The sequence below is a fragment of the Somniosus microcephalus genome, chromosome 6 (genome assembly GCF_052327205.1).
Source record: "Somniosus microcephalus isolate GS21.2 chromosome 6, FLI_Smic_1.0, whole genome shotgun sequence".
NCBI lineage: Eukaryota > Metazoa > Chordata > Chondrichthyes > Squaliformes > Somniosidae > Somniosus > Somniosus microcephalus.
The window spans coordinates 280,926,894-280,942,679 of NC_140992.1; the positions used below are offsets into that span (position 1 = coordinate 280,926,894).

Here is a 15,786-nt window from a genome sequence, read left to right on the forward strand (position 1 = left end):
TGGTTCAGGGGGGTTTATATATAGAATAACAGATACCCAGGGGTGAGTTACAGGCTGGAATCTAATCGAGGGGTTCGGGGGGTTTATATATAGAATAACAGATACCCGGGAGTGAGTTACAGGCTGGAATCTAATCGAGTGGTTCAGGGGGGTTTATATAAAGAATAACAGATACCCGGGGGTGAGTTACAGGCTGGAATCTAATCGAGGGGTTCGGGGGGTTTATATATAGAATAACAGATACCCGGGGGTGAGTTACAGGCTGGAATCTAATCGAGGGGTTCGGGGGTTTATATATAGAATAACAGATACCCAGGAGTGAGTTACAGGCTGGAATCTAATCGAGGGGTTCGGGGGGTTTATATATAGAATAACAGATACCCGGGGGTGAGTTACAGGCTGGAATCTAATCGAGGGGTTGGGGGATTTATATATAGAATGACAGATACCCGGGAGTGAGTTACAGGCTGGAATCTAATCGAGGGGTTCGGGGGTTTATATATAGAATAACAGATTCCCGGGAGTGAGTTACAGGCTGGAATCTAATCGAGGGGTTCGCGGGGGGGGGAGCGGGTTTATATATAGAATAACAAATTCCCAGGAGCGAGTTACAGGCTGGAATCTAATCGAGGGGTTCGGGGGGTTTATATATAGAATAACGGATACCCGGGAGTGAGTTACAGGCTGGAATCTAATCGAGGAGTTCAGGGGGTTTATATATAGAATAACAGATACCCGGGAGTGAGTTACAGGCTGGAATCTAATCGAGGAGTTCGGGGGGTTTATATATAGAATAACAGATTCCCGGGAGTGAGTTACAGGCTGGAATCTAATCGAGGGGTTGGGGGGTTCATATATAGAATAACAGATACCTGGGAGTGAGTTACAGACTGGAATCTAATCGAGGGGTTTGGGGGGTTTATATATAGAATAACAGATACCTGGGGGTGAGTTACAGGCTGGAATCTAATGGAGGGGTTCGGGGGTTTATATATAGAATAACAGATAATGGAGGGCACTAGGTTGAGGTTTAGCTGAAACCTGACCCTCCCCCCCCATCTCACCTGATGGGGAATCGCTCTCCAGGATCCCTCCCAAGGTGGAAGAGCAGAGGCTGGATGGTGTAGTCTCGCTGATCGTGAGTTGTGACTCCCGTCACGTTCTGTCCCGGGCAGAAGTTAATTCCCTGAAATTAAATTACACAGTTTTGTGTTTTGGGAGATTCAGTCAGAATTTTTCAGTTATTAGATTCTGAAAATATCCGGGCAGCGAGAGAATCTGGGATCAGAGAATCTTTGGTTAGCACGTGTCTGACCTGCAGAAACAGCCAAGGCTTAGAAACCCAGAGTGAGCCCAGGAGGAGGCCATTCAGCCCCTCGAGCCTGTTACACAGGAACAGGAGGAGGCCATTCAGCCCCTCGAGCCTGTTACACAGGAACAGGAAGAAGCCATTCAGCCCATCGTGCCTGTTACACGGGAACAGGCGGAGGCCATTTAGCCCCCTCGAGCCACAGATACCCTCCTGCAGACTCTTGATTTACAAGGAGCATATTTAAAAGGTACTGTGTGACTGGGGGGTACGGGTTCCACAGACACTGACTCTCACTGGGGTATGGGTTCCAAAGCACTGACTCTCACTGGGGTACGGGTTCCACAGACACGGACTCTCACTGGGGTACGGGTTCCACAGACACTGACTCTCACTGGGGTACGGGTTCCACAGACACTGACTCTCACTGGGGTACGGGTTCCACAGATACTGACTCTCACTGGGGTACGGGGTCCACAGACACGGACTCTCACTGGGGTACGGGTTCCACAGACACTGACTCTCACTGGGGTACAGTTCCACAGACACTGACTCTCACTGGGGTACAGTTCCACAGACACTGACTCTCACTGGGGTACGGGTTCCACAGACACTGACTCTCACTGGGGTACAGTTCCACAGACACTGACTCTCACTGGGGTACGGGTTCCACAGACACTGACTCTCACTGGGGTACGGGTTCCACAGATACTGACTCTCACTGGGGTACGGGTTCCACAGACACTGACTCTCACTGGGGTACAGTTCCACAGACACTGACTCTCACTGGGGTACAGTTCCACAGACACTGACTCTCACTGGGGTACGGGTTCCACAGACACTGACTCTCACTGGGGTACGGGTTCCACAGACACTGACTCTCACTGGGGTACGGGGCCCACAGACACGGACTCTCACTGGGGTACGGGTTCCACAGACACTGACTCTCACTGGGGTACAGTTCCACAGACACTGACTCTCACTGGGGTACAGTTCCACAGACACTGACTCTCACTGGGGTACGGGTTCCGCAGACACTGACTCTCACTGGTGTACGGGTTCCACAGACACTGACTCTCACTGGGGTACGGGGCCCACAGACACGGACTCTCACTGGGGTACGGGTTCCACAGACACTGACTCTCACTGGGGTACGGGTTCCACAGGCACCGACTCTCACTGGGGTACGTACCGACTCTCACTGGGGTACGGGTTCCACAGCACTGACTCTCACTGGGGTACGGGTTCCACAGACACTGACACTCACTGGGGTTCGGGTTCCACAGGCACTGACTTTCACTGGGTTCCGGGTTATATGGGCACGACTCTCGGGTACAGATCCCAGAGACACTGACTCTCACTGGCTTCTGGGTTATATGGGCACTGATCAATTATGGACCCTTTATACCTCACACAAGTGGCCATTCACATGTCTGGCCCAGATAGTTCATCCATCCTGTTTTCACCTGGTGTCCACACGAAAAGTTTCCAGCAAGGGACACTGGACAGTGATTGGGAGCAGGAACCCTGGCTGATTTCCCCTCTCTCTAACCCAGGGGTCACTGGACAGTGACCAGGAGCAGGAACCTTGGCTGATTTCCCCTCTCTCTAACCCAGGGGTCACTGGACAGTGATCAGGAGCAGGAACCCAGGCAGATTTCAACCTCTCTCTAACCCAGGGGTCACTGGGACTAACTGGAGTCTGTAGGAAGGAAAGCTGCCATTGATGTTCAGTCTGTCTGTGTTGAGTTTAGTGATATTGGGAACACATTACAGAACATTGAATAACGCGAGATATTCTGATCCAGGTGGATGTGACGCTCCGTCTGAACTACTCAAGGAGCTCACCACCGTGTTCTTTACACTTGAACCTCAACCAACAGCTCCAGAAACACTGAAAATGTTAGTTTAGCTCATTGCTGTTGATGGGACCTTGCTGTACATGAATTACTCGCTGCCTTCACTGAGTTACTGACTGTACAGAACGTGTTTCTGAGGAATGGGATAAGGTGATATATTATATCCAGTCTTCCCTTTCATGTCTCGGGCTGTATTCACTGTACTCCACCCCCACTTTAACTACCAGGCCCTTCCCCACTTTGCCCCCTTGCTATCGAGCCTGTGTCCCTGCTAGAGTTTCCCGCTCCCGGGCTCGGTCTCACCTGCTGCAGTTCCTCCCAGGAGTTACTCCACGTCCAGTAATGTGCCTTATACAGTCCGAGCCGCACGGCCATCAGCTCATTCCCTCGGTAGTAAAACACTGGCCTGCGCAGTGAGAGAAACCGCTGGAATAATACTGAGTCACAATATTCGCAGCAGATGGGAAGCGCTTCGTAGTGTTGATGAGTCACATTTTACACACACACACAAGACACAGTGAAACTCTTAAATGAAAATAAGTCTGAAACTGCCAATACTTTTTGAAGCAGGGAGGACTTTAGGAGTGGGTTACAGACGACCCATCATCCCCGGGGTCTGGGTTCAAATCCACACCAGACCGATGGGACCAACGTCCCTCTGTCTGCTGGCCATAGGGGTCCGACCGACAACCTGGCCACACACCGTCCAGTTCTTAGTGGACACGGGAGAAACACTGACCCTACATCAAACCTAATCAGCAATCTCCCTCAAAGAGCCCTGGGAGTGTTTGATGGGGCAGTGTAGAGGGAGCTTTACTCTGTATCTAACCCGTGCTGTACCTGCCCTGGGAGTGTTTGATGGGACAGTGTAGCAGGAGCTTTACTCTGTATCTAACCCGTGCTGTATCTGCCCTGGGAGTTTTGATGGGACAGTGTAGAGGGAGCTTTACTCTGTATCTAACCCGTGCTGTACCTGCCCTGGGAGTGTTTGATGGGACAGTGTAGAGGGAGCTTTACTCTGTATCTAACCCGTGCTGTACCTGCCCTGGGAGTGTTTGATGGGACAGTGTAGAGGGAGCTTTACTCTGTATCTAACCCGTGCTGTACCTGCCCTGGGAGTGTTTGATGGGACAGTGTAGAGGGAGCTTTACTCTGTATCTAACCCCGTGCTGTACCTGCCCTGGGAGTGTTTGATGGGACAGTGTAGAGGGAGCTTTACTCTGTATCTAACCCGTGCTGTACCTGCCCTGGGAGTGTTTGATGGGACAGTGTAGAGGGAGCTTTACTCTATATCTAACCCGTGCTGTACCTGCCCTGGAGTGTTTGATGGGACAGTGTAGAGGGAGCTTTACTCTGTATCTAACCCCGTGCTGTACCTGCCCTGGGAGGGTTTGATGGGACAGTGTAGAGTGATCTTTACTCTGTATCTAACCCGTGCTGTACCTGCCCTGGGAGTGTTTGATGGGACAGTGTAGAGGGAGCTTTACTCTATATCTAACCCGTGCTGTACCTGCCCTGGAGTGTTTGATGGGACAGTGTAGAGGGAGCTTTACTCTGTATCTAACCCATGCTGTACCTGCCCTGGGAGTGTTTGATGGGACAGTGTAGAGGGAGCTTTACTCTGTATCTAACCCGTGCTGTCCCTGCCCTGGGAGTGTTTGATGGGACAGTGTAGAGGGAGCTTTACTCTGTATCTAACCCGTGCTGTACCTGCCCTGGGAGTGTTTGATGGGACAGTGTAGAGGGAGCTTTACTCTGTATCTAACCCCGTGCTGCACCTGCCCTGGGAGTGTTTGATGGGACAGTGGAGAGGGAGCTTTACTCTGTATATAACCCATGCTGTACCTGCCCTGGGAGTGTTTGATGGGACAGTGTAGAGGGAGCTTTACTCTGTATCTAACCCGTGCTGTCCCTGCCCTGGGAGTGTTTGATGGGACAGTGTAAAGGCAGCTTTATTCTGTATCTAACCCGTGCTGTACCTGCCCTGGGAGTATTTGATGGGACAGTGTAGAGGGAGCTTTACTCTGTATCTAACCCGTGCTGTACCTGCCCTGGGAGTGTTTGATGGGACAGTGTAGAGGGAGCTTTACTCTGTATCTAACCCGTGCTGTACCTGCCCTGGGAGTGTTTGATGGGACAGTGTAGAGGGAACTTTACTCTGTATCTAACCCGTGCTGTCCCTTCCCTGGGAGTGTTTGATGGGACAGTGTAAAGGGAGCTTTATTCTGTATCTAACCCGTGCTGTACCTGCCCTGGGAGTGTTTGATGGGACAGTGTAGAGGGGGCTTTACTCTGTATCTAACCCCGTGCTGTACCTGCCCTGGGAGTGTTTGATGGGACAGTGTCGAGGGAGCTTTACTCTGTATCTAACCCGTGCTGTACCTGCCCTGGGAGTGTTTGATGGGACAGTGTAGAGGGAGCTTTACTCTGTATCTAACCCGTGCTGTCCCTGCCCTGGGAATGTTTGATGGGACAGTGTAAAGGGAGCTTTATTCTGTATCTAACCTGTGCTGTACCTGCCCTGGGAGTATTTGATGGGACAGTGTAGAGGGAGCTTTACTCTGTATCTAACCCGTGCTGTACCTGCCCTGGGAGTGTTTGATGGGGACAGTGTAGAGGGAGCTTTACTCTGTATCTAACCCCTGCTGTACCTGCCCTGGGAGTGTTTGATGGGACAGTGTAGAGGGATCTTTACTCTGTATCTAACCCCATGCTGTACCTGCCCTGGGAGTGTTTGATGGGACAGTGTAGAGGGAGCTTTACTCTGTATCTAACCCGTGCTGTACCTGCCCCGGGAGTGTTTGATGGGACAGCGTAGAGGGAGCTTTACTCTGTATCTAATCCGTGCTGTACCTGCCCTGGAAGTGTTTGATGGGACAGCGTAGAGGTAGCTTTACTCTGTATCTAACCTGTGCTGTACCTGCCCTAGGAGTGTTTGATGGGACAGTATAGAGGGAGCTTTATGCTGTATCTAACATAAGAACATAAGAAATAGGAGCTGGAGTAGGCCATTTGGCCTTCGAGCCTGCTCCGCCATTCAGTAAGATCATGGGTGATCTTCTAGCTCATCTCCACTTTCCTGCACTATCCCCATATCCCTTGATTCCCTTAATTTCCAAAAATCTATGGATCTGTGTCTTGAATATACTAACGACTGAGTCTCCGCAGCCCTCTGGGGTAGAGAATTCAAAAAGATTCGCCACCCTCTGAGTGAAGAAATTTCGCTTCATCTCAGTCCTAAATGGCCGACCCCTTATTCTGAGACTTTCAGTGATTCGTGTACAAGGACACCCAGGTCCCTCTGAACACCAACATTTCCCAATCTCTCTCCATTTAAAAAATACTCTGCTTTTCTATTTTTCCTACCAAAGTGGATAAATTCACATTTCTCCACATTATATTCCATTTGCCATGTTCTTGCCCACTCATTTAGGCTGTCTATATCCCCTTGAAGCCTCCTTGCATCCTCCTCACAACTTACTTTCCCACCCAGCTTTGTGTCATCAGCAAATTTGGATATATTACATTTGGTCCCCTCATCCAAATCATTGATGTAGATTGTGAATAGCTGAGGCCCAAGCACTGATCCTTGCCAACCCGAGAATGACCCGTTTATTCCTACTCTATGTGTTCCGTCCATTAACCAATCCTCAGTCTATGCTAGCATATTACCCCCAATCTCATGAGGCCTAATTTTGTTTAATTACCTCTTAATTGGCACTTTATCGAATGCGTTCTGAAAATCCAAATACACCACATCCACTGGTTTCCCCCTTATCTATTCTGCTAGTTACAACCTCAAAAACTCTATTCGTCAAACACGATTTCCCTTTCATAAATCCGTGTTGACTCTGCCCAATCCTATTATTATTATTTTCTAAGTGCCCTGTTACCACGTCCTTAATAATAGATTCTAGCATTTTCCCAACTACTGATGTCAGGCTAACTGGTCTGTAGTTCCCCCTTTTCTCTCTCTCTCCTTTCTTAAATCGTGGGCCTACATTCGCTACCTTCCAATCCGTGGGAACCGTTCCAGAATCTATGGAATTTTGGAATTTGACAACCAATGCATCTACTATTTCTATAGCCACCTCTTTCAAAACCCTAGGATGTAGGCCATCAGGTCCAGGGGATTTATCGGCTTTCAGTCCCATTAATTTCTCTAGTACTATTTTATTACTAATATTAATTCTTTCAGTTCCTCATTCTCACTATGCCCTTGGTTCTCCACTATTTCCGGGAAGTTTTTTGCGTCTTCTTCCATGAAGACAGACACAAAGTATTTCCTTATTCCCCATTATAATTTCTCCTGTCTCAGCCTGTAAAGGACCCACATTTACTTTTGCTAATCTTTTCCTTTTTACATACCTATAGAAGCTTTTACGGTCTTTTTATGTCTCTCGTTAGTTTACACTCATATTCGATTTTCCCTTTAAAATCCTCCCCAATCCTCAGGCTTATTGCTCTTTTTGGCAACATTATAAGCCTCTTCCTTTGATCTAATACTACCTTTAACTTCTCTTGTTAGCCATGGTTGGAACACTTTTCCTGTGGGATTTTTGTGCCTTAAAGGAATGTATATTTGTTGTAAATTATGTATTATTTCTTTAAATGCTAGCCATTGCTTGTCTACTGTTATACCTTTTAATATAGTTTCCCAATCTACCGTAGCCAACTCGCCCCTCATACCTACGTAATTTGCTTTGTTTAGATTTAAGATCCTAGTTTTGGATTTAACAAAATCACTTTCAAACTCAATATAAAATTCTATCATATTATGGTCACTCTTCCCTAAAGGCCCCTTTACTAAAAGGTTATTAATTAACCCTTTCTCATCATACAATACTAGATCTATAATAGTTTGTTCCCTAGTTGGTTCCTCAACATACTGATCTAGAAAACTATCTTGCATACATTCCATGAATTCGTCCTCCACACTATTACTGCAAATTTGGTTTGCCCAGTCTATATGTAGATTGAAGTCCCCCATGATCACTGTATTACCCTTGTTACATGTGCCTCTAATTTCCTGATTTATACTCTGTCCTACATTACAACTATTGTTCGGGGGCCTATAAACAACTCCCAGCAATGTTTTCTGCCCCTTGCTGTTTCTTAGCTCCACACAAACTGATTCTACTTCTTGATTTTCGGAGCCAAGATCTTTCCTCTCTACTGTCTTTATCCCATCCTTTATCATGCTTACCCCTCCTCCTTTTCCATTTTGCCTATCTCTTCTAACCCGTGCTGCACCTGCCCTGGGAGTGTTTGATGGGACAGTGTAGAGGGAGCTTTACTCTGTATCTAACCCCGTGCTGTACCTGCCCTTGGAGTGTTTGATGGGACAGTGTAGAGGGAGCGTTACTCTGTATCTAACCCATGCTGTACCTACCCTGGGAGTGTTTGATGGGACAGTGTAGCGGGAGCGTTACTCTGTATCTAACCCGTGCTGTACCTGCCCTTGGAGTGTTTGATGGGACAGTGTAGAGGGAGCTTTACTCTGTATCTAACCCATGCTGTACCTACCCTGGGAGTGTTTGATGGGACAGTGTAGAGGGAGCTTTACTCTGTATCTAACCCGTGCTGTACCTGCCCTGGGAGTGTTTGATGGGACAGTGTAGAGGGAGCTTTACTCTGTATCTAACCCGTGCTGTACCTGCCCTGGGAGTGTTTGATGGGACAGTGTAGAGGGAGCTTTACTCTGTATCTAACCCATACTCTGGGAGTGTTTGTTTCTGACCTGGGTGCTTGCAGTGAAAAATGTTCTTTCCATTTTCAGGCTCTAATATCTCTCCCTTTGATGAGCACCTATTATTTTTAGGAAGATAAATGTCTCGCTCTCCCCCTGAGTCTGGCCCCACGAGTACCTGCTGATAATCTTATTCTGGAAGATCACAGGTGAAAGGTCGATCCCGTCCAATTGCCGGTCTGTGGGTGGCTGAAGCCCAGCCAGGATCAGGCTGGTCGTGAACAGATCCATGGCGGTGCCCAGCTGGTGACTGACCTGTAACCACAAACCAAACCAAACATCAGGCCCAAGAGCTGGGAGGAATCTCGAACTCGGGCATAGTTTCAGAATAAGGGGTCGCCCATTTAAAATGGAGGATTTTCTTCTCTAAGAGGGTCGTGAATCTTTGGAATTCTCTACCCCAGAGAGCTGTGGAGGCGGAGTCATTGAATATATTCAAGGTGGAGATAGACAGATTTTTGAACGATAAGGGAGTGAAGGGTTATGGGGAGCGGGCAGGAGAGTGGAGCTGAGGCCAAGACCAGATCAGCCATGATCTTATCGAATGGCGGAGCAGGCTCGAGGGGCCGAATGGCCAACTCCTGCTCCTATTTCCTATGTCCTATGACCCTGACTGTCATGTGTGCGTACGCATGTGTGTCTGTGTGGTGTGTGTGTGTGTGTACATATATATATCGTGGGTCACTTTGTGTGTAGGTGTGTGTTGGTGCAGAAGAGGGTGATTGAGGTCCAGGAGCAGGGGTGTGTGGATGGGGACACCACTCACACTGTTTCCTGTGCTGTAACTTCCATCATTCTATGACATGAAGTAATGAAAGGAGCAGGTCAACGCCGGTCCCTGGGACGGTTAAACTGCACGCAGTGTCCTGACTGGAACATAAAGAGCCAGCGACAGGGCTCGGCGTGATTCACCCAGATAATCAGAGGCTAGGGACGATGAGGAAGTGCTGGGTGTGAGGCCGAGCTCCTTCACAACGAGCTGGTGTGTGACAGATACCGATGTACTGGGGCAGGAGGGAGCTGTTCCGTTGGGACGGGCTTCACTTGGCCAGTGCTGGGACTAGAGTCCTGGTGGATCATATAACTAGGGCTGTAGAGAGGGCTTTAAACTAACTAGTGGGGGGGGGAGGTTCCTAGAGAGCAAATAATAAAAATGACAACAGAGAAGGTCATAGACTTAGGTAGCAGTGGGGAAATTAAAAACCAGAGCGTGCCAGGAAGGGGCAGAAGGTATGGAGTAAAAGGTAAAGTAATAAAAAGGGCAAAAGCAGGAACTGTCACAAAACATATTTGAAAGTTCTCTATCTGAATGCACGTAGCATTCGTAACAAAATAGACGAGTTAATGGCACAAATAACTACATATGGGTAACTACATATGGGTATGATCTTGTGGCCATGACAGAAACATGGCTGCAGGGTGACAATGCCTGGGAATTAAACATACCAGGTTATTTAACGATCAGGAAGGACAGGCAGGAAGGAAGGGGAGGTGGGGTGGCTATGTTAATAAAGGAAGGAATCACTGTAATACAGAGAAATGATATTGGGTCAAAAGATCAGGATAATGAAACAGTTTGGGTGGAGGTAAGGAATAATAAGGGGAAAAAAACACTAGTGGGCATAGTCTATAGGCCTCCGAACAGTTGCAACTCTGTTGGACGGAGTATCAATCAGGAAATAGTTGAGGCTTGTAATAAGGGAACATCTATAATTATGGGGGATTTTAACTATCATATTAATTGGACAAATCAAATTGGGCAGGGCTGCCTTGAGGATGAGTTCATTGAGTGTATTAGGGATGGGTTTCTTGAGCAGTATGTAACTGAACCGACCAGGGGGCAAGCAACCTTAGATCTGGTCCTGTGTAACGAGACAGGATTAATTAAAAATGTCCTAGTAAAGGATCCCCTTGGAATGAGTGACCATAACATGGTTGAATTCCATATTCAATTAGAGGGCGAGAAGGTTGGATCTCAAACAAGCGTGCTAAGCTTGAATAAAGGAGACTATGAAGGTATGAGAGCGGAATTGAGTAGAGTGGATTGGGAAAATAGATTAAAGGATAAGACGATACATGATCAGTGGTGTACATTTAAGGAGGTATTTTACAACTTCCAAATAAAATATATTCCACTGAGAAGAAAAGGGTGTAAAAGAAAAGAGAGCCATCCGTGGCTAAGTAAAGAAATTAAGGATAGTACTCGACTAAAAACAAGGGCATATAAGGTAGCCAAATCTAGTGGGAGGATAGAGGATTGGGAAAACTTTAAAAGACAGCAAAAAATAACAAAAAGATTGATTAAGAAAGGGAAGATAGATTATGAAAGTAAATGAGCAAAAAATATAAAAACAGATAGTAAGAATTTTTATAGTTATATAAAAAGAAAAAGGGTGGCTAAAGTAAATGTTGGTCCCTTAGAGGATGAGACTGGGAAATTAATGGTGGGAAATATGGAGATGGCAAAAACACTGAATGAATATTTTGTATCAGTCTTTACAGTAGAGGACACTAAGAATATCCCAACACTGGACAAACAGGGGGCTAAAGGGGGGGAGGAGCTAAACACGATCAAAATCACTAAGGAAGTGGTACTCGGTAAAATAATGGGACTCAAGGCGGATAAATCACCTGGGCCTGATGGCTTACATCCTAGGGTCTTGAGGGAAGTGGTGGTAGGGATTGTGGATGCATTAGTAATAATTTTCCAAAACTCCCTGGACTCAGCAAAGGTCCCGGCAGACTGGAAAACTGCTAATGTGACACCCTTATTTAAAAAGGGCAGTAGACAGAAGGCTGGAAACTATAGACCGGTTAGCCTAACATCTGTGGTAGGTAAAATTTTGGAGTCCATTATTAAGGAGACAGTAACAGGACATTTGGATAATCATAATTTAATAGGACAAAGTCAGCATGGTTTTATGAAGGGGAAGTCATGTTTGACAAATTTGCTGGAGTTCTTTGAGGAAGTAACATATAGGGTGGGTAAAGGGGAACCAGTGGACGTAGTGTATTTAGACTTCCAAAAGGCATTTGACAAGGTGCCACACAAAAGATTATTGCTTAAGATAAAAAAATCACGGGATTGGGGGTAATATTCTGGCATGGATAGAGGATTGGCTATCTAACAGAAGGCAGAGAGTTGGGATAAATGGTTCATTCTCAGACTGGCAATCAGTACCTAGTGGTGTTCCGCAGGGGTCAGTGCTGGGTCCCCAACTCTTTACAATCTATATTAACGATTTGGAGGAGGGGACCGAGTGTAACATATCAAAGTTTGCAGATGATACCAAGATGGGAGGGACATAAAAAACCTGCAAGGGGACATCGACAGGCTAAGTAAGTGGGCAGAGATTTGGCAGATGGAATACAATACTGGAAAGTGTGAGGTTATGCACTTTGGCAGGAAAAATCGTAGAGCAAGTTATTATCTTAATGGCAAGAAACTGTAAAGTACTGAAGTACAAAGGGATCTGGGGGTCCTGGTGCACGAAACTCAAAAGGTTAGTATGCAGGTGCAGCAAGTGATTAAGAAGGCCAATGGAATGTTGGCTTTCATTGCTAGGGGGATAGAATATAAAAATAGGGAGGTTTGCTTCAGTTGTACAAGGTATTGGTGAGACCGCACCTGGAATACTGCATACAGTTTTGGTGTCCATACTTAAGAAAAGACATACTTGCTCTCGAGTCAGTACAAAGAAGGTTCACTCAGTTAATCCCGGGGATGAGGGGATGGACATATGAGGAGAGGTTGAGTAGATTGGGACTCTACTCATTGGAGTTCAGAAGAATGAGAGGCGATCTTATTGAAACATATAAGATTGTGAAGGGGTTGGATCGGGTGGATGCGGGGAGGATGTTCCCGATGATGGGTGAAACTAGAACTAGGGGGCATAGTCTTAGAATAAGGGGCTGCTCTTTCAAAACTGAGATGAGGAGGAACTACTTCACTCAGAGGGTGGTAGGTCCATGGAATATGCTGCCCCAAAAAGCTGTAGAAGCTACATCATTACATAAATTTAAAACAGAAATAGACAGTTTCCTAGAAGTAAAGGGAATTAAGGGTTACGGGGAGCGGGCAGGAATTTGGACATGAGTCTAGGTCCGGATCGGTCATGGCCCTGTGGGTAGCGGAGCGGGCCCAGGGGCCGTGTAGCCTGATCCTGCTCCTATTTCGTGTGTCTAATTCTGTTAGATTCAGGAGATGGTTCTGTGATAGTGGATTGGCGGTTAGGATCAGATCAGCCATGATCTTATTGAATGGCGGAGCAGGCTCGAGGGGCCGATTAGCCTACTCCTGCTTCTTATGTTCTTATGATGGCCCGCTCACACCAGTTCCAGCTCTCCACTCATACCTTTGTTGATTTTTATCTACATCCAGCAACTGAGGCGCTTTTGCCCATCGCGAGCTCGGTTCAGATTAAATCAGAGTCTTCTCTCCGCCCTCCTTTACACAGCCTGCCGTTAAATTCAATTGAGTGAAGCGGAGGAACAAGTCCTGAGCAAATATTCTAATATCAGCTGCTCTTGTTAGTGCCAGCGTTTATTTCATTACTCTCCCTACATCACACCTTTAAAAGGTTTAAAGCCCACTGTCAACCCTCACCAGACTTCCCCCCCCCCACAACCCGCCCCGACCTCCACCCCACCCACACTGACCTCCCCGCCCCCGCCCCGACCTCCCCCCCCCACCTGCCCCCCAACCACACTGACCTCCCCGCCCCTGCCCCGACCTCCCCCCCCACCTGCCCCCCAACCACACTGACCTCCCCGCCCCCGCCCCGACCTCCCCCCCCACCTGCCCCCCAACCACACTGACCTCCCCGCCCCTACCTCCCGCCCACCCCACACCCACGCCCCCTCCCCGACCTCCCCCCCACCCACACTGACCTCCCCGCCCCGACCTCCCGCCCACCCACACGGACCTCCCCGCCCCGACCTCCCCCCCACCCCCCGACCTGCCCCCCACCCCCCTGACCCAGGTATTACATAGAATTACAAAGTATTTACAGCACAGAAACAGGCCATTTGGCCAACCAGGTCCATGCTGGTGTTTGTGCTCCACACAAGCCTCCTCCCACCCCTCCTCATCTCACCCTTTCAACATATCACTCCATTCCTTTCTCCCTCATGTGCTTATCTAGTTTCCCCTTAAATGGATCTATTAGTGATTATCTTATACTTATGACCCCCAAGTTCTGGTCTCCCCCACAAGTGGAAACATCATCTTCACATCTACCCTTTCAAACCCTTTCATAATCTTAAAGACCTCTATCAGGTCGCCCTTCAGAGCGACCTCGGCACGACCCCGGGTCGGAGCGACCTCGGCACGACCCCGGGTCGGAGCGACCATGGTAACCATGCCCCCCCACCCCCCGGCCACGACCCAATAAAGAGGTGCTCACCTGTCCAGCAGGTATGCGTCCCGGCCACCAGGCGATTGCAGGCTCCCGCATTCCTCCCTCAAACGTCGTCTCCTTTCCGCACAGGAACGGGCCGTTACTCCCCCCTAGAGCAACACAAACCCCAGGGTAATCTCATCATGGGACAATCGCTCCCACTGCTCACACATCAGATCCCCCACCCCGCACACTATACCCATGGTAAACTCCCCCACCCCGCACACTATACCCTGGGTAAACTCCCCCACCCCACACACTATACCCTGGGTAAACTCCCCCACCCCACACACTATACCCTGGGTAAACTCCCCCACCCCGCACACTATACCCTGGGTAAACTCCCCCACCCCACACACTATACCCTGGGTAAACTCCCCCACCCCGCACACTATACCCTGGGTAAACTCCCCCACCCCGCACACTATACCCTGGGTAAACTCCCTCACCCCACACACTATACCCTGGGTAAACTCCCTCACCCCGCACACTATACCCTGGGTAAACTCCCTCACCCCACACACTATACCCTGGGTAAACTCCCTCACCCCGCACACTATACCCTGGGTAAACTCCCTCACCCCACACACTATACCCTGGGTAAACTCCCGCACCCCACACACTATACCCTGGGTAAACTACCCCACCCCACACACTATACCCTGGGTAAACTCCCTCACCCCGCACACTATACCCTGGGTAAACTCCCTCACCCCACACACTATACCCTGGGTAAACTCCCCCACCCCGCACACTATACCCTGGGTAAACTCCCCCACCCCGCACACTATACCCTGGGTAAACTCCCCCACCCCACACACTATACCCTGGGTAAACTCCCCCACCCCACACACTATACCCTGGGTAAACTCCCCCACCCCGCACACTATACCCTGGGTAAACTCCCCCACCCCACACACTATACCCTGGGTAAACTCCCTCACCCCACACACTATACCCTGGGTAAACTCCCCCACTCCACACACTATACCCTGGGTAAACTCCCTCACCCCGCACACTATACCCTGGGTAAACTCCCCCACCCCACACATTATACCCGAGGCAAACTCCCTCACCCCACACACGATACCCTGGGTAAACTCCCCCACCCCACACATTATACCCGAGGCAAACTCCCTCACCCCACACACTATACCCTGGGTAAACTCCCCCACCCCGCACACTATACCCTGGGTAAACTCCCCCACCCCGCACACTATACCCTGGGTAAACTCCCCCACCCCGCACACTATACCCTGGGTAAACTCCCCCACCCCGCACACTATACCCTGGGTAAACTCCCCCACCCCGCACACTATACCCTGGGTAAACTCCCTCACCCCGCACACTACACCCTGGGTAAACTCCCCCACCCCACACACTATACCCTGGGTAAACTCCCCCACCCCGCACATTATACCCTGGGTAAACTCCCGCACACTATACCCGAGGCAAACTCCCCCACCCCAC

The 15,786-nt window shown here is 48.9% G+C and overlaps 1 protein-coding gene across 3 annotated transcripts in view; it reads right to left on the minus strand.

Annotated features, from left to right (window-relative positions):
• galns (galactosamine (N-acetyl)-6-sulfatase) overlaps window positions 1-15,786 on the minus strand; it is a 114,666-nt gene that overhangs the window by 21,723 nt on the left and 77,157 nt on the right. For all 3 annotated transcript variants that reach the window (XM_085991944.1, XM_085991945.1, XM_085991942.1), the window contains 4 exons: window positions 14,323-14,426; window positions 9,036-9,172; window positions 3,472-3,574; window positions 1,065-1,186 (listed from right to left, as the gene is read on the minus strand). In XM_085991944.1, coding sequence (XP_085848070.1) covers window positions 1,065-1,186; window positions 3,472-3,574; window positions 9,036-9,172; window positions 14,323-14,426 — 466 coding nt within the window. The remainder of the gene's footprint in view (window positions 1-1,064; window positions 1,187-3,471; window positions 3,575-9,035; window positions 9,173-14,322; window positions 14,427-15,786) is intronic.